The 24,351-nt window shown below is 39.4% G+C and overlaps 1 protein-coding gene across 1 annotated transcript; it reads left to right on the forward strand.

Annotated features, from left to right (window-relative positions):
• Positions 1 to 1,661: 1,661 nt before the first annotated feature.
• Positions 1,662 to 21,389, forward strand: CISD2 (CDGSH iron sulfur domain 2). Its single transcript, XM_023220120.3, has 3 exons — positions 1,662 to 1,904; positions 18,038 to 18,252; positions 20,172 to 21,389. Exons 1-3 carry the CDS (start codon positions 1,802 to 1,804, stop codon positions 20,259 to 20,261), a joined length of 408 nt encoding a protein of 135 aa, XP_023075888.1. The 5' UTR covers positions 1,662 to 1,801; the 3' UTR covers positions 20,262 to 21,389.
• Positions 21,390 to 24,351: the final 2,962 nt, after the last annotated feature.

A 24,351-nucleotide genomic window follows, 5' to 3' on the forward strand; every position in this document is an offset into this window, starting at 1 on the left:
AAAAAGTATTTATTATAACTGGCTGTTACACTGTCATACACAATGAAATACTGGACCATGAGCAGTTCGTTATTACATGTTGTTAGTTAAGTGTAGAACTGTAAATAATGAGGCACGTTATTAAGATATCACACACATTATCCAATCAGCAAGTGCACAACTTCGGACATTTTGACTTCAGCCAAAATATGAAACAAAGTCATAGCAAGAAAGTTATTTCAAGGGACTGAAATTTTCTCCTCCTACCCTTCAAATCTTTTAGAGATATTAATAAAAACAACTATCCAGCCTGGGTGGATATAATGGGACTCCATCTACATACACACAAAATTTTTAAAAATTAGTTGGGTGTGGTAGCACACGCCTGCAGACCCAACTACTCCGTAGGCTGAGGCAGAAGGATCCTTTAAGCAGGAGTTAGAGGCTGCAATGAGCTATGATCTCACCACTGCACTACAGCCTGGGCGATAGAGCGCGACCTTGTGAAAAAAAAAAAAAAAAAATTAAAACCTTCAAGAATACTTTAGATCAAGCTTGCCCAACAGGATGGCTTTGAATGCCACTCAATGCAAATCTGTAAACTGTCTTAAAACATTATGAGATTTTTTTTTTAAGCTCATTAGCTACCATTAGTGTTAGTATATTTTATGTGTGGCCCAAGACAATTATTCTTCTTCCAGTGTGGCCTAGGGAAGCCATAAGATTGGACCCCCTGCTCTAGACTTTAGCAGAAGCCTTGCAACATAAAGAAAACCGTACATGAGACTTTAGACTCTTGTTTTCGTTTTTCTTTTTTGAGACGGAGTCTTGCTCTGTCGCTCAGGCTAGAGTGCAGTGGCACGTTCTCCGCTCACTGCAACCTCCTCCTCCCTGGTTCAAGCGATTCTCCTGCCTCGGCCTCCCGAGTAGCTGGGACAGGCACCCGCCACCGCGCCCGGCTAATTTTTGTATTTTTAGTAGAGACCGGGGTGTCACCATCTTGACCTGGCTGGCCTCGAACTCCTGACCTCGTCATCCACCCGCCTCGGCCTCCCAAAGTGCTGGGATTACAGGCGTGAGTCACCACGCCCGATCGGCTTTAGATTCTTTTACCACTTTCCCGAAGGGAAAAGAAGTGAAAATATCTAAGGAAGGACTACTATGAATCTTCTCTGAGTGGCAAAAACCAGAGAAGGTTTTTGGAGCCAGGACCGCAGTTAAGTTGTCAAGGGGCAGAGATGTAAGCAGTTCCTGGTTTAGTTAAAATATTTTAATTTTTATTTTTTTAAGCCTGGCTTTTGGGGTGAAAGAGTAAACTTAGGCACGGGGGTCTGGGTAGGGCGAGGATACTATACTCATGGACGACTATGCAACCCTAGGGCCACAGCACCCAAACTGTAGGGGAAGAGGCGGGGCGAGAGGGGACGAAGTAGAGACAGCAAGAGACTCACTTTTGAAAGGCACTTTCCGGTTAGAAAGCACTCTCACATGCTTAACTCATCATACACAGTATCCTTTCTGCGAGTCTCCAGCATCTACAGACGTTAAAGGCCCAACAGGGTGGCCACCTTCATACGAGATTCCGAGGAGGGAATCGCTACCCGCCGGTTCCCGCGGCTCGGCAGTCCGCCGCGAGCGTACGTCACTCGCCCGCCGCCAATCGGCGCCCGGCAGGTCACCTCTCCTCCCAGGGCCCGCCGCCCCGCCCGCCGCCCAGGCCGAGGCCGCGAGTGCCCGCCAGCCGCTTCCGCTCTCGGCGCAGGCGCTGCAGCTTGGCCAGAGCGGAGGGGGCTCAGGAGAGGAGTGGACGCCGCTGGCCAGGATGGTGCTGGAGAGCGTGGCCCGCATCGTGAAGGTGCAGCTCCCCGCATATCTGAAGCGGCTCCCAGTTCCTGAAAGCATTACCGGGTTCGCTAGGCTCACAGGTAATCCTCCCCGATCAGCCAGTCCCCATCCTTGCACGCTGGCCAAGCGGGGGAAGGAGGCGTAAAAATCCTAGGGCCAAGGGGCGGAACGGAGTTCGGCGCCTGGCACGTGATCCCTGCGCGCAGAGGAAGGTGGGCGAGCGCAGGCGCAGCTGCCTGGGGAAACGCCTGTGAGGCTGCATCCAGGTGCTTCATGTGCCAGGGTCTTTTGTCCTCGGAGTTGTCTCCGGTATGATTCCGTGGCAAGATACCAGGTTTTTTGCAGAGAAGGTGCTGGAAGGTGCTGAGTTGGGAGCAGGCCGGTCTCTTTCATCTCCTGCCCTGCTCATCGCTCTCTGTAGCGTACTTGTTTACTTTAAAGCGAGATAAGTTGTCGTTATCTAAGGCCTCATGTAACAGGCAGCCCCAGCTATCGGCTGGGTTGTAGCCTCAGCATGTGGGTTGGGTGGGAGTGTGTGGGAGAGAAATATAGACTTACACGTAACACGTATATGACCGTTTTATTTAGTAACGAAATTAGGAGATAACCTCCGTTCCCGCAGGTTAGAATTGACCTATCATGGGGGTATTTGCGGTCACCTCCGTTTCTCGGTCCTCGGGCCTACTGAGGGAACTTAAGTTGGAAGAAAGGTACCTTACCCAAGAAAGTATTCGAAGGCCGGTATGGGGGTGAAATCTTAGAAAATGAAATTTAGTGAATATATGTAACGTTCTATACTTAAGGGCCCTCACTTAACCCAGAGAACTCATGAGGATTTCACATCTAAAGGATGAAAATCTCCAGAATGCAACACTTGGGAGATGGTGTTGAGTTACAAGCATTTCATTGTTAAGAGGGATATTTCTAAATGGAACTCAGACCGAGTTTCGTTGTAAGGGGGATATTTCTAAACGGAGCTCAGACCGATGGTGAAGACATTAACAAGTATTGAACTCCTGTGTCCTAGGTTATCAGGAAGTGCAAACATTAATTAAGATGATTCTGAGGTAAATAGGGTTGCTTCGCCGGGAACGTTCTAAAGATCCATAGTACCTGACCTAAAATACAGCAATCGCACCGCTGTCTGGTAGAAGAAAAATAAGATTTGTGTAGACTAAAATATAGAACTGATACCAAATTAACCAAATTAGTGAAAGTTATTGGGAGGTAAATTTCAGTCTAAGGAAGATTATTTTTTTCTTAAATTAAAGAACGTTTTCCCCAAACAAATGTGGTGCTTTGGTAATAGCCCCTCTCAAAGATGAAGAAAACAAACAAAAAGACTCTGGTGATGGGTGGTCGATAGATTTAGAAGGGATAAACTAGATGACAAATTCTCTTCCAAATCTAGAGATCAATTGAATTATGCTCAGACAGTCCCTCTGTTGAGTGGATTGTGAGGTTTTAATATTTTTTAAATATTAAGAGTTTTAGTAGAAAATATGCAGTTGAATAGAAAGCATGGTAACAATAATAAACATTAAAAAGGAACATCTAAACATCAGAAGCAATGCAAAAGTAAAATAAAATGAAAAACGTTTTTCATCAAGTGTTTATAAACATCAAAATCTTTTGGTCCTACCAGTTTACTCTGACAGAATTGCAGCAATTCCATACAATTTTGACTTTCCCCACTTCTTTTACTTAAGAACCTTACATATTTTAATGTAATCTTCATTTTTTCCCTGACAACTAAATGCTGATTTTAGTTTTAACATCACAATGGGCCTAACTATTCATTCCCTTACAACTGGAAATTAGAAATGTTTCTATTTTTAAAAATTCACTATGTAATAGTTCATTGGCAAGTAAACAAATACCAGTTGTATTTCTCCCTTTTGGGTGTCTTCACTTAAATAGCAATACCAGGCCAAAACGGTATTGGCCTGGTTTTTGTGACATTTGTATGACATTTGTACCCTTTTGTCAACTTACCCTCTTACTAATTTGCATAAGTTAACTGTTGAGTTTTTAACGGTCAAGAAAGGAAAACGTCCATAGAATTACGTATGGTTTTTCCAGATGGTGGCTGCATTTATATTAGTTTCAATTTTCTGTAAATCAAGTATAATTGAATAAAATTAGAAAGTATGAAACTAGATTTAATGGCTAGATTTTAGAAGTGTGCTTTCTTTTCTTGAGGGTCCCTAGTGTCAACAAGTATTTAATTCCTATTAAAGACATTAAGAAAACTCAACCAAAACTTTTTCCCTCTCAAATCAAGAATATATAGTAACTTCCTCTTTAAAGTTGTTAAATATTTAATATGAAGACTGATTCTCAGAAATAATGACCATTCTGAGAAGTATTTTAATAACATTACATTTAACTTAAGTCCCATTACAATGTGGCTATAGGTAATAGTTCTCATTTTATTGCTAGTTTGTTTAGGAAACATGAACATACCTATAATAACTGGTTTATGAAAAAAAAGAGCCCTTTTTGGATTGGACGAAAGAATTTCAGGGTTTATTTTGGAGTATTATAGAAGAAAAATTTCAGTGGCTTCTTTCTACTCTTGCTCTCCCATTCTGAATAGATTGTAGTAGTTAATGACATTTGGCTTTCTTAAATGAGTTACATGTAGAATCCATAATGTAGACTTTTGTTAAAATAAAAACCTGGAAGACAACTTTTTAGCAATTGTTTAAAGTGTCTAGGAGACCAAAAAATATTTCCATTTTCTTTTATGAAAATTGGAGCAAAAAACAGTAGAGTTCACATTATTATTGCCTACATTTCCTTCCCTATTGAAATTAGTTTTTTTTTTTTTAAAGCAATTGACTCTTTTATGATGACTCTGCATTCTTAGAAAACACATGGAGATCTTTAATGACCATATACTAGTTAAGTACAGGCAATTCTTACCTATCAGAAACAATTTATCTATCTTTGTCACATTTTCAAGAGTGAGGCGTTCAAGATAAATTATTGCGATTAGCTAATTTATGTTTAATTTAGGTTTTTGTTTTGGTTTTTTGAGAGGGAGTCTCTGTTGCCCAGGCTGGAGTGCAGTGTCAGCTCACTGCAACCTCTGCCTCCTGGGTTCAAGCAATTCTTATGCTTCAGCCTCCTGAGTAGCTGGGATTACAGGCGTGTGCCACCATGCCTGGCCAATTTTTTGTATTTTTAGTAGAGATGGAGTTTTACCATGTTGGCCAGTCTGGTCTCGAACTCCTGACCTCAGGTGATCCGCCTGCCTCAGCCGCCCAAAGTGCTGGGATTACAGGTGTGAGCCACTGCGCCCAGCCCTACCTTAGGTTTTAAGTGGTAATAGGAAAGCCATGCATTCAATGTATTTTATCTTTTCAATAGTTAAGAAATAGAAATAATTTCTGTGTTTAGCTACAAATAATAAATGAGAAAATACGTTATAAAATAACCGGCAACCAAGCTGTCAGTGTTATTTTTATGGTATCATAAGATGATATGGCTATATTATATGTAGATTTTGAAAATTTGAAATGGAAAATTTCTGTTCTAGTTCTATGGAATGTAATTCCTCATTGAGATCCGAGTTTGTCTATGGGTACATTAAAAAAAGTTTTAGTAATAGTATTTATATGTCTTGAATAGGTGTTATAGCTAGCCTGTATTATTATATATAATAAAAGGTTAAACCTAATTCTGTTTCCCGAAGGAGATACTTCGTTTTAACAGTGTCTAAACTTTCAGAAAATTTGTGTTAAAATTGCTAGCCACCATATTAGTTCGTTTTCATACTGCTATAAAGAACTGTGCAAGAATGGGTAATTTATAAATGAAAGATGTTTAATCCACTCACAGTTCAGCATGGTTGGGGAGACCTCAGTAAACATACAATCATGGAGGAAGGTGAAGGGAAAACAAGGCATTTTCTTCACATCATGGCAGGAAGAAGAAGTGCCAAGCAAAGGAGGAAGAGCCCCTTACAAAACCATCAGATCTCATGAGAACTCACTCAGTATCACAAGAACAGCATGGGGGAAACCACACCCATAATCCAATTACCTCCACCTGGTCTTTCCCTTGACATGTGGGGATTATAATTCAAAATGAGATTTCAGTGGGGACACAAAGCCTAACCAAATTAGCTATTCAAGTTGCTTTGAAATGTTCTTTTCTGACTAGATTTTGGCTTTCGTTTTGAAAAAGGGTTTCACTCTGTTGCCCAGGCTGGAGTGAAGGTGACATGATCTCGACCCACTCATTGCAGCCTCGACTTCGCAAGCTCAAGCGATCCTCCCACCGCAGCCTCTTGAGTAGCTGGTACTACAAGTGCACGCCACTACACCTGCCTCATTTTTTTGTATCTGTTTTTAGAGGTGGGGTTTTGCCATGTTGCCCAGGCTGGTCTTGAACTCCGGAGCTCAAGCTATCCACCCACCTCAGCCTCCCAAAGTGCTGGAATTACAGGTGTGAGCCACTGTGCGTGGCCTAGATTTTGTTTTGCTGTTGGTGCTGGTTCTTTCATTCTTCCTTTTTGGTCCTGTTAATTATCTTAATAGTGGGATACCTGAACGGCTGAGGCAAGATAATTGCTTGAGTCGTGGCACTGCATTCCAGCCTAGGTGGCAGAGCGAAACCATCTCTTAGAAAAAAATGGGATAGCATTAGGAGATATAACTAATGTAAATGACGAGTTAATGGGTGCAGCACACCAACATGGCAGATGTATACATATGTAACAAATCTGCACATTGTGCACATGTACCCTAGAACTTAAAGTATAATAATAAATTTTTTTTAAAATGGGACCTAAAAGTTATTATGAATATTAGGTCCTTGCTCAGTATTGAGCTCGATAAGAAGATGAACAATTCATATTTAAAAACTGGCAAAACAGGCCAGGCACAGTGGCTCATGCCTTTAATCCCACCACTTTGGGAAGCTGAGGCGGGAAGATCACTTTAGGTTGGGAGTTTGAGACCAGCCTGGCCAACATGGTGAAACCACATCTCTACTAAAAATACAAAAATTAGCTGGGTGTGATAGTGCACACTTGTATTCTCAGCTTCTCAGGAGGCCAAGGCAGGAGAATCACTTGAACCCAGGAGGCGAGGTCGCAGTGAGCTGAGATTGTGCCACTGCACTCCAGCCTGGGTAACAGAGTGAAACTCTGTCTTCAAAAAAAAAAAAAAAAAATTGGCAAAATGGTAAAAAGAACAAAATCTTATCCTTTGCAGCAATATGGATGCATATGGAGACCATTATCCTAAGGAGATTAACAGAGAAATAGAAAACCAAATAACACGTACTCTTATAACTGAGAGCTAAACAATGAATAGTCATGGACATGAAGATGGCAATAGTAGACACTGGGAACTGCTAAAGGGGAGGGAGGCAGAAGGCCAGGGTTGAAACTATTGGGTACTATGCTCACTACCTAGGCGAGAGGATCAGTCATACCCCCGACCTCAGCATCACACAATATACCCATGTGACAAACCTGCACGTTTACCCCCTCAACCTAAAATAAAAGTCGAAATTATATTAAAATATTTTAAAAAGGAAATTTGGGCACACACAAAGGGAGAACACCATGTGAAGATGGAGGCAGCGATTGGGGTGATAGGCCTACAAGCTAAGGGACACCACAGCTTCTCTCTCAGATCCTCCAGAAGGAACCAGCTATGCTGACACCTTGATTTTTGACTTGTCGCCACTAGAACTGTGAGCGAATACGTTTCTGTTGTTTTAAGTTGAAAAAGAAAACAAAAATGCAAGCACAAACACATTGTTCTCTGCAGTTTAGGGAATCCTAGTAGAGACTACTGCTCACATTTGTTCTCTCTTCTCTGCTTTAATGCCACTGCCTTAGTTTTATCTCACACTATTTTCTTTCAGACTATTTCCATAGATTTCCAACAGGTTGTTTTGCCTTGTCTTCTTCCACTAGCCCTCTCCTTTATTCTGTGGCCCACTAATCCATCTTCCATCTGATATCAGAGTGACTTCATAGGTGAACAATTTCCTACTTAGGTTAATATTCATATATTTCAGTGGTTTCCTGTTATACACAGGGTAGATTCCTACTTACCTGTTGAATATCAGAGCTTGTCATCATATGGCACCTGTTTAGTTCTACAGTTCCCTTTCATTAAATTCTGGCAGTACTGTGGTACTTAGTTTCCCAGACACTTAATGTATGTCATATCTCTGTACCTTTGCCTATGCAGCTTCCTCTGCATGGAATGAAGCTCCTCCTCCCATATTCCCATGAACTTCTGTACTCTTCATCTTTCAGAAACCTATTTAAGTATCAAAACCTGTACAGTTTTTGCTCATCCCAGTAAAGAGTGAATAACTTGTACCTCTGCGTTGCTTCTGTATGATTGCACATACTACACAGTACTATAATCATTTTTTATAGGTCTGTATTCCATTCTAAATGGCAAGCTCCTTTCTGATAGGGACTGTGTTTTATAATTTTTGTATCTTCAGTACGTGTCCCATCACTTGACACATGTGAATGAGGTATTACAATTTTAGAAAGTGCTGAAAGTTTTTTTCTTAAATATTTTAAGTAGTCTTCCTGTATTTTAACTTATACTGTTATTATTCATAAGCCATGAACAAAGGCAAGTAAGTCCAGACCTTGTAGGAATTATCTCAAATGCCAGTTTATTGGAGTACAAACTCAATTAGGCTAAAACTTACTGAAGTCTTGGTTTATGTAAGTCTCTGTTAAAGGGTAGGGAGTTAGGAATTTTTTGTTTAGTTGGGGAGGAGACAAATATTTACCTAACTATATAGTGTTAAGGCAGAATGCATTAATAGTTTGATTTGCGTTCTGTAGTTTTTACTGAGTGGATTCCTACTTCATTCATTTCTCCCAACAATCCTATGAAGTTAGGAGACTTTACTTTTCTCTGTGCCTTGAAAATTCTGTTCTCAAGTGCTTGAGCTCCTGGCTTCCCATTCTTTAGGTCTCTGCTTAAAGGTTCTTTTTTCAGAAACCTTCCCTGTCCCCTTACCTAAAATTACAGCCAACCTACTGCTTTGCCTCAGGTTAGTTTTTCTCTTATGTCATCCTTTATTTCCTTTATAACAGTTACTACAGTCTGTGATCATCTTGTTTATTCACTTGTTTATTGTCTCTCTCCTCTGAAATATATACCCTATGAGAGAAGGGACCTTATCTAACTATTAGCTGGTATCCCCATATAGTGCAATTTGTGGAGTGTGGTGGGTACTAAGTAAATACTGTTGAACAAATGAACTTACATTTGTTATTCCTGCTTTACAGACAAAAGAAACCTGGTTCCAAGTATATGAAAATCTGGATTTACACCACAGATAAACTGAATTAGTTGTTTACTGAAGTCCTGTTCTGTGCAAATTACTAAGCACTGGTTACATAGAGATAAATAAGACAGCTACTGTATTTGCATTTAGCACAGTATCTCTGCATAGTAGGTGTATTAGTCTGTTTTCACACTGCTATAAAGATACTACTCAAGAGGCCAGGTGCTGTGGCTCACACCTGTAATCCCAGCACTTTGAGAGGCCGAGGGAGGCAGATCACGAGGTCAGGAGATCAAGACCATCCTGGTCAGCATGGTGAAACCCCGTCTGTACTAAAAATACAAAAAAATTAGCTGGGTGTGGTGGTGCACACCTGTAATCCCAGCTACTCAGGAGGCTGAGAATCACTTGAACCCATGAGGCAGAGATTGCAGTGAGCTAAGATCGCACCACTGCACTCCAGCCTGGTGACAGAGTGAGACTCCATCTGAAAAAAAAAAAAAAAGATAATAACCAAGAGTGGGTAATTTATAAAGGAAAGAGTTTTAGTTGACTCACAGTTCTACATGGGTAGGTAGGCCTTAGACAACTTACAGTCATGGTGGAAGGGAATGCAGACACCTTCTTCACAAGGCAGCTGGATAGAGAAGAGTGAAGAGTGAAAGGACAAGAGCCCCTTATAAAACCAGATCTCATGTGAACAGCATGGAGAAACCACCCCCATGATCCAATCACCTCTCACCAGTTTCCTCCCTCAACATGTGGAAATTTTGGGGATTATAAGAGGTGAGATTTCGGTGGGGACACAGAGCCAAGCCATATTATTCCATCCCTGGCCCTTCCCAAATTTCACATCCATTTTGCAGTTCAAAACCAATCATGCCTTCCCAACAGTCCTCCAGAGTCTTAATTCATTTCATCATTAACTCAAAAGTTCACAATACAAAGTCTCATCTGAAACAAGGCAAGTCCCTTCCACCTATGAGCCAGTAAAATGAAACACAAGTTAATTCCTTTTAAGATACAATGGCAGTACAGGCATTGGGTAAAAACACGTATTCCAAATGGGCGAAATTGGCCAAAACAAAGAGGCCACAGGACCCATGCAAGTCTGAAATCCAGTGGGGTAGTCATTAAATCATAAAGTTCCAAAATGTTCTCCCTTGACCCCATGTCACATCTGGAGCACACTGATGCCAGGGTAGGCTCCCATGGCCTTGGGCAGCTCCTTCATGGGCTGGCATTGAATGCCTGCAGCTTTTCTGGATGCATGGTGCAAGCTGTTGTTAGATCTACTATTCTGGGGTCTGGAGCAGGTAGCCTTCTTCCCACAGCTCCACTAGGCAGTGACCCAGTGGAGACTCTGTGAGGGCCCCAACCCCACATTTCCCCTTTGCACTGCCCTAGCAGAGGTTCTCCATGAAGGCTCCATCCCTGCAGTAGACTTCTGCCTGGACATCCAGGTGTTTTCATACATCCTTTGAAATCTAGGGTGAAGTTCCCAAACCTCAATTCTAGACTTCTATGCACCCGCAGGCCCAACACCACATGGAAGTCACCAAGGCTTGGGGCTTGCACCCTCTGAAGCAATGGCCCAAGCTGTATGTTGGCCTCTTTTAGCCATGGCTGGGACACAGGGCATCAAGTCCCAATACTGCACAAAGCAGCAAAGCCCTGGGCCAGGCCCACAAAACCATTTTTTCCTTCTAGGCCTCTGGGCCTGTTATGGAAGGGCCTGATGTGAAGACCTCTGACATGCCCTGGAGACATTTTCCCCGTTGTCTTGGTAATTAATATTTGGCTTCTTGTTACTTACACAGATTTCTGTAGCCAGCTTGAATTTCTTCCCATAAAATGGGTTTTTCTTTTCTTTTTTTTTTGGCAGGGGAGGGACGGAGTCTCCCACTGTCACCCAGGCTGCAATGCAGTGACGTGATCTCAGCTCACTGCAACCTCCGCCTCCTGGGTTCAAGTGATTCTCCTGCCTCAGCCTACCGAGTAGGTGGGACTACAGGCAAATGCCACCATGCCCAGCTAATTTTGTATTTTTAGTAGAGATGGGGTTTTACCATGTTGGCCAGGATGGTCTCAATCTTTTGACCTCATGATTCACCCTCTCAGCCTTCCAAAGTGCTGGGATTACAGGCGTGAGCCACCAGCACCCAGCTGAGTTTTTCTTTTCTATTGCATTATCAGGCTGCAAATTTTCCAAACTTTTTTGCTCTGCTTCCCTTTAAACCTAAGTTCCTATTTCAGATCATCTCTCTCTCAAGTTAAAGGTTTCATAGCTCTCTTGGGCAGGGACAAAATGCCACCAGTCTCTTTGCTAAAGCATAGCAAGAGTCACCTTTGCTCCATTTCCCAATAAGTTCCTCATCTCCATCTGAGACCACGTCAGCCTGGATGTTATTGTGCATATCACTATCAGCATTTTGGTCAAAACCGTTCAACAAATCTCTAGGAAGTTCCAAACTTCCCACATCTTACTGTCTTCTGAGCACTTCAAAGTGTTCCAACCTCTGCCGGTTACCCAGTTCCAAAATTGCTTCCACATTTTCAGGGTATCTTTATAGCAGTACCCAACTCTCTGTTGTAGCAATTTACTGTATTTTCACACTGCTATAAAACAAATAAATAAAAACATAAAAATACTACCCCAAACTGGGTAATTTATAAAATAAATAAGTTTAATTGACTCACAGTTACGCATGTGGAAGGGGCACCTTCTTCACAAGGAGGCAGGAGAGAAGAGTGAAGAGCAAAGCAGGAAGAGCCCATTTTAAAACCAGATCTCATGAGAACTCACTATCAGGAGAAAAGCATGGGGGAGATTCCCTTGATTATCTAATCACCACCCACCAGGTTCCTCCCTTGATGTGGGGATTATGGGGATTACAATTTGAGATGAGATTTGGAAGGGGACACAGAGCCAAACCATATTAGTAGATACTTAATAATTATATAGTAAATATTTAATTTTATAGTAATAATTATATAGTAAAAAACTGTTTAACAATGAGAAATTGATTTCTTCTTTCAGAAAATGTTTAGTAAGCACTTAATAAAAATCAGAAAGGGGGGATTGACTGGAAAGGTACTACAAGAGCAAACTTTCTGGGGCAATGGAAATATATTTTGTCTTAGGTGGTGTTTATAGGTCCATATAGTTCTAAAACTCATCCAACTGAGTGCTTACCAAACACATAGCTTGGCCAGGTGCGGTGGCTCATGCCTGTAATCTCAGCACTTTGGGAGGCTGAGGCAGGCAGATGGGAGTTTGAGAGTCTGGCCAACATGTGAAACCCCATCTCTACTAAAAATACAAAGATTAGCAGGGCGTTTTGGCAGGCGCCTGTAATCCTAGTTACTCGGGAGGCTGAGGCAGGAGAATCGCTTAAACTGGGAGGCAGAGGTTGCAGTGAGCCAAGATCATGCCACTGCACTCCAGCCTGGACAACAGAGCGAGACTCCATCTCAAAAAAGGAAAACACGCGCACACACACACACACACCCCTCAATAAACTGAACTGTAAATTACACTTCAAACAAAAGTAAGTTAAAAGTAAGTTAAATAAATTGAGCCAGACATTATATAGGCACTGGGGACACAGGTTATCAGACAAATAAGGTCCCTGCCCTTGTATCTCTCTTTTTCTTTGTTTTTTTTGTTTGTTTTCTTCTTTCTTTCTTTTTTTTTATTTTTTTGGGACAGTCCCTTCTCTGTCTCCCAGGCTGGAGTGCAGTGGCGAGATCTGGCCTCACTGCCACCTCTGCTTCCGGGATTTAAGCAATTCTCCTGCCTCAGCCTCCTGAGTAGCTGGGATTACAGGCACATGCCACCACGCCCAGCTAATTTTTTGTATTTTTAGTAGAGACGGGCTTTCACCATATTGGCCAGGCTTGTCACAAACTCCTGACTTCAAGTGATCTGCCCACCTCAGCCTCCCAAAGTGCTGGGATTACAGGCGTAAGCCACCACACCCAGCCCCCTTGTATCTCTTATATTGTGATTGGGGAACATGATAGGTAGATGCAGCCATTAAAATTTATGTTTCCAACTGATATTAAGAAATTGGGGAAATAATATAATAATCTGACATACCATTAAGTAAAAAATACAATATAGCCTTATTTTTAAAGCATTTACAGCCTATGTATTTACATACTAAAAAAGAGATAAATTTACCAAATAAATACGTCAATGTTATTTTTTATAATCCTAAGACAAAAATAAATGTGTACTGAATAAAATACATCATTTTATACAAAAATTTGCTTGGTGTGGTGGCGCACGTCTATAATCCCAGCTATTTGGGTGGCTGAGGCACAGGAATCGCTTGAACCCAGGAGGCAGAGGTTGCAGTGAGCCAAGATCACGCCACTGCACTCCAGCCTGGGTGACAGAGTGACACTGCCTCATTAAAAAAACAAACAAATTATTTTAAATTATTTTATTTGGTCAGGCATGGTGGCTCACACCTGTAAGCCCAGCACTTTGAGAGGCCAGGCTGGGCTGATCATCTGAGGTCAGGAGCTTGAGACCAACCTGACCAACATGGTGAAACCCCATCTCTACTAAAATACAAAAATTAGCCAGGCGCGGTGGCGTGCACCTATAATCTCAGCTACTCGGGAGGTCACTGAGGCATGAGAATCGCTTGAACCCGGGTGGCGGAGGTTGCAGTGAGCTGACACTGCACTCCAACCTGGGCAACAGAGTGAGACTCTGTCTCAAAAAAAAAATTATTTTATTTTGCACATTATTTACAGTTAGTAATATTTTCCTTTCCAAGTATCTAAAATACTGTAATAGCTGAACATATATCAAACAGATCCAATGAGACTAGCACGGTTTAAATATTTTTTTTAAGTTTCTTGTTTGATTTTTCTCTATTTTATCTTTCTTCATATAAAATCAGCCTTAATTGACAGAGAAATATTCTACATACTCATTCATATATGGGAGCTAAAAAAGTTGATCTCATGGAGATAGTCAAATGGTAATTACCAGAGGCTAGGAAGGGTAGGGAGCAGAAAACGAAGAGAGGTTGGTTAATGGGCACTATAGTACAGTTATCTAGGAAAAGTTCTAGTATTCAACAGCATAATGAGGTGACTATTGTTACCAGTAATTTTAGTGTATATTTCAGAATAGCTAGGAGAGAAAATTTGGAATGTTCTTAATATAAATAAATGATAAATGTTTGAGGTAACGAATATCCCAGTTACACTGATTTGAGCATTAAACATTGTATGCATGTATCAAAATATCACATGTACCCCATAAATATGTACAGTTATTATGTATCAATACAAAAAAGTCAGTACAAAAAAATCAGGCATGGTGGCTTATGCCTGTAATCCCAAGACTTTGGGAGGCTGAGGCAGGAGGGTCACTTGAGGTCAGGAGTTTGAGACCAGCCTGGCCAACGTAGTGAAACCCCATCTCTACTAAAAATACAAAAATTAGCCAGACGTTGTGGTGTGCTCCTGTAGTTTCAGTTACTTGGGAGGCGGAGGCAGGAGGATAGCTTGAGCCTGGGAGGTGGAGGCTGCAGTGAGCCAAGAACGCACCACTGCACTCCAGCCTGGGCAATGGAAGTGAAACCCTGTCTCAAAAATAAATAAATAAGGTTGTCATCTTTACATTCCCATTCACTTGCTTTTTGATAAATTTAAGCTTTTATGACTTCTAAAATATTGTAATATATACAATAATATTTAATGTTATTCCACATTGAATAAACATTTAAACTGCTGTTTCAAGTTACATACTGGATACTGGGGTCAAATGCAAGCTAAGACATTTATTGCCTAGAAGGTAAGTGTAAATACAAATTACAGAACAATATGGTGAGTGAGAAAGTAAGTGACATTTGTACTTGTTCATTCCATCTGTAAGTCAGCCATTAAACATATATGAGGCATCTACTTTGTGCCGGGAAGAGTAGAACAGAATTTAGTAATTACGGTAGTGTGGTAGCAGAAACATGAGGAATGCAGCTTGGAAACACAGGAGGAAGTGATTAATTCTGCTGTATGAAATTGAGGAAGACCTCAGGAGGAAGTAATATTTGACTCTAGTCCTGAAGGGTCTATACAAATTAGTCAGATAAAACAGAAGGAACTCCATGTGCAGAGAACTCAGAAAGGCTGCTTACTAGACAGTAGCCTTGACTGGCTTCAGGTACATGAAGAGACCATATTTGTGGGAGTTGAAGCTGGAAAGGTAGTCTTGCCATTCTGTGGAGATGGCACTTTATAGAGCCAGTGATCTGTAGCAGCACTGCCCAGTAAAACTTTGTGGTAATGGAAATGTTCTCTGTACTGTTCAATATGGAAGTCACTGGTCACATGTAGCTATTGAGCCTCTGAAAGGTGACCAGTGTGTCTTACAAACAGTGTTTTACATTTGACTTTATTTTATTTACATGTGAATAGCCACATGTGGTTTTTTTGGTTTTGTTTTGTTTTTGAGACAGAGTCTTGCTCTTGTTGGCCAGGCTGGAGTGCGATGGCACAATCGTGGCTCACTGCAACCTCTGCCTCCTGGGTTCAAGCAATTCTCCTCCCTCAGCCTCCCAAGTAGGTGGAATTACAGGCGCCTACCACCATGCCTGGATAATTTTTTGTATTTTTATTAGAGACGGAGTTTTGCCATGTTGGCCAGGCTGGTCTCAAACTCCTAACCTCGTGATCCGCCCTCCTCAGCCTCCCAAAGTGTTGGGATTATAGGCGTGAGCCACCGCACCCAGCCCATATGTGTATATTAACCACGTTTTCAATTTTTTGTATTTTGTTATGCTTTAATATTTTTTAAGGGCCTTGTTGGCTGTGGAGACTATTTAATTCCTAGAGATATTAAATAACTTGCCTGTGAGCATGCCTTTCATACGCAAACCAACTAATCCAAAACCCATGCCCCCAACCACCTCCTTTATCTAACCCCTTACACATGAAGTCAGTATGTCTCCTGTCCTAAATCACCCCAGGGATAGGTAGAAGACAACTAGGGACCACTACTTTTGCCCAGAGCTCACTGAAATTATTCAAGCTACCCAGTCCTAAACAGTTTCCTGCCTTGCCTTTTCCATGGAAACCACAATAAAGGCCTGTGCCCATGCTTTTTCCCTTTCCTCTTTCTTCTTCCTGATCAACCCTAGTACCTTCTCATGTGGCCCTGCATTGCATAGTGTATCTCCTCCTCTTGGGAACTATAAGTAATAAACTGTTATTTCAAGACAGTTTCTACAAGTCTATTGGGTATAAATCTAACAGTATGGCTAGTGGTGCCCATATTGAGTAGCACAGATCTTATACATAGGCCCCCTTCTCCCCCAAAAAACAGTTCTGTGTCATCTCCAGAGCTTTAATTCACTCAAAGTACCTATTTGGAGTGTCTCCACTTTGGTTATGAGAATGTAACAGCCAACATGGCAGACGAAGTTCATACTTTTACAGAGTTTTATTCTGGTAACTACAAGATTATATTCCCGAAGATTTTTGCCATATAGCATTGTCAAGTTATTTGGCAAAATATTTTTTTCAAAGGAGTTGCTAGTACTTCCTCACCAATCTCTATAATCTCTGAATAAAAGTTACCATTTATTGTGTCGTCTTTGCCACCCATTCTTACAGGTGCTATCTATGCAAATGGTAGATAAATAGGTTTTTTCATTTAGATTTCTTTGGCATGATGTTATATCAAAAATAATTCCATTTTGGAAGGGTTCATATTAAGTCTTTCAATAGTTAAATAGTACTTTTGTCTCTTGAGAGTAGTTTTACCAATAGAGGAACAGATTTTAATTTTAGATCTATTGAGTTTCATTCGTGATAACTGACAACAGGCTTTGGATTTAGGCTGTCCTGGACTAAACCTGCTTAGGCTATAGTTTTCTCACATGTAAAATGGGGATAATAATGATACCTACCACATATAGTTGTTTAAGCTAACATAGTGTTAAATGGGCTAGGGCCATTATACTCTTAGCATAATCTGTTCATTTATCTTTAATGTTTATTAGCGTGCATTAGCATATTATTTCCTGTTTTTCTCTTTTCTCAACTAAGCTATTTCTACATAGTGCCTAGCAAGGTATCAAATTAGGCATTCAGTGAAGGAAGTTAACTGATAATTCTATAAGAACAGAAAGGAGCACATCAGAGGCAGGGCGCTAGCAGACATTTGATAAATGTGTGTTGAAACGTTTATCTTGGTTTCCTGGTATGGGGAACTATTGCATAGGCATAGGGACTGTTGCATTTTTATCACTTATATTCCCTGTCCCTTAAGACAGACTGGGTACTCCAAAAGGCTTTAAGTGAAGTTTATGGAATGAGATGCATCTTAAAATGAGAACATTCAACATAGAAAGCTTCCATTTATTCTTTAAAATAGTAGCTTTTACACATTTCAGTGCTCTTTTGCAACTTACCAAAAATGTACCTTAAAGCATCAGAGGACATGTTCTCTCTGATAATATGAATCAGTGGTAAAAATTTTGCAGATATTCTGTAGTATGATTTTAGACATAGTTTTAAGGAGATAAAAGTTAAAATGTTTTCTTAACCTATAAAATATATCATACATTGAATTTTGTTTATAGTTATAGTAATCATAATTTCTAAAATAAAAATAAACAAACACAAATAGACTTGATGTAGACAATGAGATAGAATATTTGAAATGGAACCTATTTCTGAAAGTTAGGTTTCTAGTTTCACTGGTCTCAAATTATAAATAAAATAAGGTGGTCTTTGGTAGAACTGGCTTTATTATGTTATTCACAGTTTTATGGATCCATTAAAAAGGAATTAATGTGAAAAGTAACAGATAAAGAATAAGCTCAAGGATGAAACTAGACATGCTATTTTGAATTCTTTTCCAAGAGCACTGCAGATTCTGACAAATTTACATATTTAGTTTCAGAATGGCTTCGGTTATTGCCTTTCCTTGGTGTACTCGCTCTTCTTGGCTACCTTGCAGTTCGTCCATTCCTCCAGAAGAAAAAACAACAGAAGGATAGCTTGATTAATCTTAAAATACAAAAGGAAAATCCGAAAGTAGTGAATGAAATAAACATTGAAGATTTGTGTCTTGCTAAAGCAGCTTATTGTAGGTGTTGGCGTTCTAAAACGGTAAGATGTCTGTTTACATGTACACGAAAATTTTGCAGTGCTAGGATTGTTTCATCTCTTAAATTCCCAGTTTTGAAGTTCTTTAAGATGAAAGAATTTTCTGTGACATTTGATATTGAAAGACCATATTCCTAAATTGAAGTTTTCATGTCATGATAGATACTACCTACATTAGAAAAGTTGGAACAGCAAAGAAAAATAAAAATCTCATGCTTTCACAATGTTTGGCATTTATCTAGAGTAACACGTATTTTAAAATACACATTCTTTGAGAGATAACATAAGATTTAGTGGAAGAAAGCTTTGGTGTCATAGTAAATACTGGTCAAATACGATACTTGTCACAGTATGAGTTTGGTTGGACAAGTTACTTAATTTTTAATCTCTAATCTTCAGGGTTTGTTTGTTTTAACCTGATACATCAACATTACATATTTTTGAGAAGTGAGATGATGTATGTAAACTGCTTTAATAATGTGAAGTAGTAAATGATAGCCTCAATTATAGATGATTTTTAATGTGGGAAGGAGTTTGGAGTGATAAGTACTGTAAGTAGTTGACAAAATCTGTTTTCTTGTACTTGGTCATAGATTATTTGAGGTTTTAAGTACAATATTGTTCATCATAGCTTTGTAATAGCAAAATTTCTATAAACTAAATATCTGATAAAAGGGAAACGATCATGTTTTTAAAGTATGTATAATGACATGAGATCCTGATATAACATAAGTAAGAAAGCATGTTACAGTATGATACCAATTTTGTTTAAAAAATGAATACACACAGGCCAGGCACAGTGGCTCACACCTGTAATCCCAGCACTTTGGGAGGCCGAGGCAGGCGGATCACGAGGTTAGGGTTTCAAGAACAGTCTGACCAACATGGTGAAACCCCGTCTCCACTAAAAAATACAAAAAAAATTAGCCAGGCATGGTGGCACGTGCCTGTAATCCCAGCTACTCAAGGAGGCTGAGGCAGGAGAATCGCTTGAACCCGGGAGGCAGAGGTTGCAGTGAGCCAAGATCACGCCACTGCACTGCAGCCTGGGCGACAGGGCGAGACTCTGTCTCACAAAAAAACAGAAAAAAAAAGAATACACACGGTAAATGCAGAGGAAAAAATATACCAAACTGTTTATTATTATTACCTATATCTGGATGGGTTTTGAGTAAATTTTTTTAAATTTATTTTTATTTATTTATTTTTGCGGGGGACAGAGTCTTGCTCTGTCACTCAGGCTGGAGTACAATGGCATGATCTCGGCTCACTGCAACCTCTACCTCCTGGATTCGAGGAATTCTCCCACCTCAGCCTCCGAGGTATCCAAGACATAGGCACACATCACCACGCCCAGCTAACTTTTGTATTTTTAGTTAGAGATGGGCTTTTGCCATCTTGGCTAGACTGGTCTTGAACTCCTGACGTCAAGTGATTTGTCCATCTCTGCCTCCCAAAGTGTTGGGATTACAGGCGTGAGCTACTGCACCCAGCCTAAAATATATTTTTGTTTTCAAAAATTGTGTGGTATGCATGAGTTTTTTAGCAGGAAAAAATCATAATTTATTTTGAATTAAATTCCATTTTTTTAAAATTAAGCAGTAGGTGAGCTCGAAATTTAAACTCCACAAATGACCAAGAATTTATTTGATTCCCTTTTAAAGCTATTGTCTGTTTTAGTCAATCATATGGAATCATTCATAGGTTTTTATTTAAAATCTAAACCAAATAATGAAGTAACTGCTTAAATTGTTAGATTTTGAATATGGGTTCAGTTGGATGTAGAATGTAACTATTACTCAGGAAAATGATCTGATTTTTTTAGCAAGTGATATGCTTTCTTTCTGGGAGCATTTCACAAATGTTTCTACCTAATGAATCATATTTTAAAAATAACACTTGTAATTCTTTTTTCTTTTTAGTTTCCTGCCTGCGATGGTTCACATAATAAACACAATGAATTGACAGGAGATAATGTGGGTCCACTAATACTGAAGAAGAAAGAAGTATAATAATATTATAACAATATTTTCTCATTCTTTGTGTATAGAAAATTTTAAAATGGTGGTCTTAATTATTACTACTGGTTGAACAATTATCTCTTCCAGTTTATTTTCTTGCTGCACTACTGTTTGTGTTTGATCCTTTGTATATTCAGTCACTTAATTAGAAATTAAATTGTCAAGCCTCTTATTCTGACTTCAAAGAATTAATGTATCTTCCAACAATAAAATCACTTCTGATTTTAATTTAGGAAAATCTAAATTGTGGCTATGAATCCAAAGCTGTTTGTTTCTTTGAATATCAATATTTTCAACGGGATCTTGTATTTAAAATTCCCACCTACATTGTTAAATATGTTTTTTTATATCTCTTTTGGTTTTGATAATCTGAAGTGTGTTTTTCTTCTTTTGGCCTCCCAAACTTCATTTGTTTAGATGAATTAAGAAAAATATTGCCATCAAGAATTACTTGTGTTTTCACAGAGATAGACTCTGCTTTATAGAGATTGTTGTGTATTTAATATGAATATCTTAGCTTTAGAAAAGAAGTAAACTGGATATAAAAAGTTCCATTGAGGAACAGTTATTTACAGTATAAAAGATTTGTTTACTTTACAAAAGGCTTATATCTGTGTGTGTGTATATTTTAAACTATTTGACTCAGTGACAGCTGGGGTGGAATGGCAAGAACACTCACAACCAAAGTCATGGGCTGCTGCAATTTGAAGATCAATTAGTAATAAACATAAGACATATTAATTCATATTAAAATGATAGTTCAGTGTTGTGTGCTTACGTGGACATTTTTCTCTTTTTAACACTGTAAACCATTAAAATACAGTCATCCCTTGTATATGCTGGGGACTTGTTCCAGGGCCGCACATATACCAAAATCTGCCTATACGCAAGTCCCACAGAAAGTCTTGTAGAACCCATATGTAGAAAAGTTGGCCCTCCAATTGACCCTCCATACACATGAGTTTCACATCCCATGCATGAATGCTGATCTGTGTGACCTCACCTGCTTTTGATTGAAAAAAGTATGCACATAAGTGTACCCACCCAGTTCAAACCCACGTGTAAAGGTCAACTGTACAAAAAAGTTTGCACAATAAGTGTACTGGAGAATCTTTAAAATGTTTGTATTTTTTAATCCTACTATTATGAGTCTTTTTCATTACTACTCTCATAATAGCTATCCTTAGCCAGGTGCCATGGCACAGACCTGTAGTCCCAACTGCTGGGAAGATTGAGGTGGAAGGATAGCTGCAGTGCAGGAGCCCAGGAGTTCAAGGCCAGGCTGGACAACATAGTGCTCTGCCTCTGCTGGGCTCTGTAGGGAATCCTTTCTGTTCTGAAAGAGTTATCATTTAACCCCCTGCACTGAGTGTGTTTCTGAGACCTTGCTAGGCGCTATGGAAACTGCTTAGTTGAGAAAAGACAAATACGAAAACTTTTCTTTAGTCTATTTAAGATACAATTCATTCAGTTCACAATTCATTCAGTTCACTTTGCTTTCTTTTTATAAGAAGGTACAAGAGGCAGACAGAGGTAATCCTTCTAGATATAAAACTAATGGTTATTGAGCACTCGTATGTACCAGACACTACACTAAGCATGGTACTTGGGTTTTTCATTTATTACATGTAACGTCAGGTTCAATTATATGATCGTAACTTCTTCATGACCAGCAGCATGTATTTTAGAGTTAGAAATGTAGTCTGGTTTTTGAGAAGTTTTGCATGGTGTATGTCCAAAATTGTTCTTTCCTCACATGTCAGTGGGGAATAAATACAGCATTACTCTCACTTATTTGGGTATTTTTTCGGATACCTTTTCTTCAACACTCTTACGGGGCCTCACTGTCAGATTAACCAATTATTTTTCCACAGCTGGTCACAAGACTTTGGAAAAAATCCACCTCACCAAAATTTTGGATATCCTGCTCTGTGGTCGTGAAATGCTTTTCTTTTTGTAAAATCTATCACTGCATCTCACAGCAAGTTGTTTTCACACATGTTCTAGTGGTTCCCATAACTTAGGTTTCACAGGAAGTAAATTTACTAAAAACGAGGAGACTAAAATGAATGACCAACTTTTAATTTTGTCAAATAACATTTTAAAAATTGAAAGTCAATTATCTGTAAATAAATTTTACAGATATTAGGTAATTTTAATACCCCAAAAGTAAGATGGTTATATTCTTAGAATAAAGACTTCTTCCCTGCCACATTTTCAGTTGTTAAAATATGCTAAGAGTTAGGCCCATATCTTTTCCTACCTGTTCAAATTTTTCAGAAGCTTAGGGTTGGTAGTAAGCTGTTGCTTCAATAACTCCTTTAAATAAGCATTATCAGTTTCCATTACTTCTTGTAAATTTACGCAATTTTATCTTGTCCATCTTTAAGAAACAGACATCTAATAACCAAATGTATTTGAACTGATACAATATAAGTAACTTGTAGAACTTGAGGATAAGTGGTAAAAGAAAAAAAAAAGTAACTTGGTTCTTGAAATACATGTCTTAGGTTTCTAGAGCCTTCAAAATACAGCCCTGTTGTTACTGTGTCACATGATTGTTTTGAGGGCTGCTTCTGCTTACCTAGGAAACTACTCATGCCTTACTCAGCAAATGAGCACCACCATTACATAAACATCAGGTATCCAAAAGTGTTAGCAGGCTTGAGGTATGAATGATTCATTCATGTGGGTAATTAAGCAAGCTGAATTACGGAAAGCACCTCAAAATTCACACAATTCAGCTTTGAGTTCAATGCCAAATAGGATGATTCATTAAGTTGCCTTTGTATTTTGTAACCTAATTTGTTAATAAGTTACAGGAAGCCAATTAAGCCAGCTGCTGATCTATATAGTTCTACCTTCCTCATTGTATTCCATAGTCTTTCAACAGAAATGTGCTATCAGACTCTGTATAGAGAGTTTATAAATTCCACTATTTAACAAGGTTCTTAAGAATTTAGGTGGATGTTTTATTTGATACCTGCCAAAGAAACCTAACTACTTGTATAATACTTCACCCATTTAGAATTCAGTTGTGGCAGCATAACCAATGTGGAGAGACAGGGGAGATGCTACTAATGCTTGTACTCTATTCAGAAGTGAGTGCCTTATTGGTGTGGTGCAGTGACTACACACCCGTAATCTCAGCACTTTGGGAGGCTGAGGTGGTTGGAGTACTTGATCTCGGGAGTACCATACCAGCCTGGGCAACATGGTGAGATCTCATCTGTACAAAAAAATATAAAAATTAGCAATGCACAGTGGTGCACCCATAGTCCCAGTTACTCGGAAGTCTGAGGCACAAGAATCTTGAGGAGGCCAAGGTTGCAGTGAGCCAAGATCGTGCCATTGCACTCCAGCCTGGGCAACAGGAGTGAACCCCTTTCTTAAAAAAAAAAAAAAAAAAAAAAAAAAGACAAATTTATTGTGGCAGAAATCAGTACGAACTTCATAGGACAGGAGGAAGCCAATATAAACATCTCAGCATTGTAGGAAATTTAACCCATGGAAAGTAGGGCTGAATTAAAGACCATTTTGAAGGCCAGGAAAAGCAGATAATTTAGATATAGTCCAAGTATGAAATCATTGATATATCCAGAACAAGGGAATGATGTATGTGTTTACATATTACATCCACTTTATTAACAATTTTCCCTCTGTTAAACTAATATCGACTAACAGTAGTCTAGGTAAGTCAAGTTCAAATTAAATGGTAATTGAAAAGTCTTCTTTTTAAAAAATTTTTAATGGTAGTGGCAGCAGCTACCCAGAGTCTATTTATTCTTACTTCACATTGAATTCTAACAAGTATCAAAAAGGTCTTGCAGAAGGGGTGAACTATAAAATGTGACAGTTGACAGCAAGGCAGGGGAACAAAAATAAATTTAAGGTGAACATTAAAAGCAGAGCAGCTTGACACAATTTATAGGATTCTATATACAACAGTCTCTGAGGACATCACTGTGATCAAATTATACAAGTGATGTTTAGTGATGAATTGGAATCAAGATAAGTAGTATGTGTTATTTTAAAAAGGCAGGATATGTGTTGAATTCAGTGGTAACAATTTCCCCTTAGC

The sequence above is a fragment of the Piliocolobus tephrosceles genome, chromosome 3 (assembly GCF_002776525.5).
Source record: "Piliocolobus tephrosceles isolate RC106 chromosome 3, ASM277652v3, whole genome shotgun sequence".
NCBI lineage: Eukaryota > Metazoa > Chordata > Mammalia > Primates > Cercopithecidae > Piliocolobus > Piliocolobus tephrosceles.

Excerpts from the sequence above, each read along its gene's own strand:
- CISD2 (XM_023220120.3), top strand. The coding sequence starts at position 1,802 with ATGGTGCTGGAGAGCGTGGCCCGCATCGTGAAGGTGCAGCTCCCCGCA. Across the intron at positions 1,905-18,037 it reads CGGGTTCGCTAGGCTCACAG|TTTCAGAATGGCTTCGGTTA; the intron begins GTAATCCTCCCC and ends TTACATATTTAG. Across the intron at positions 18,253-20,171 it reads GGTGTTGGCGTTCTAAAACG|TTTCCTGCCTGCGATGGTTC; the intron begins GTAAGATGTCTG and ends TTTTCTTTTTAG.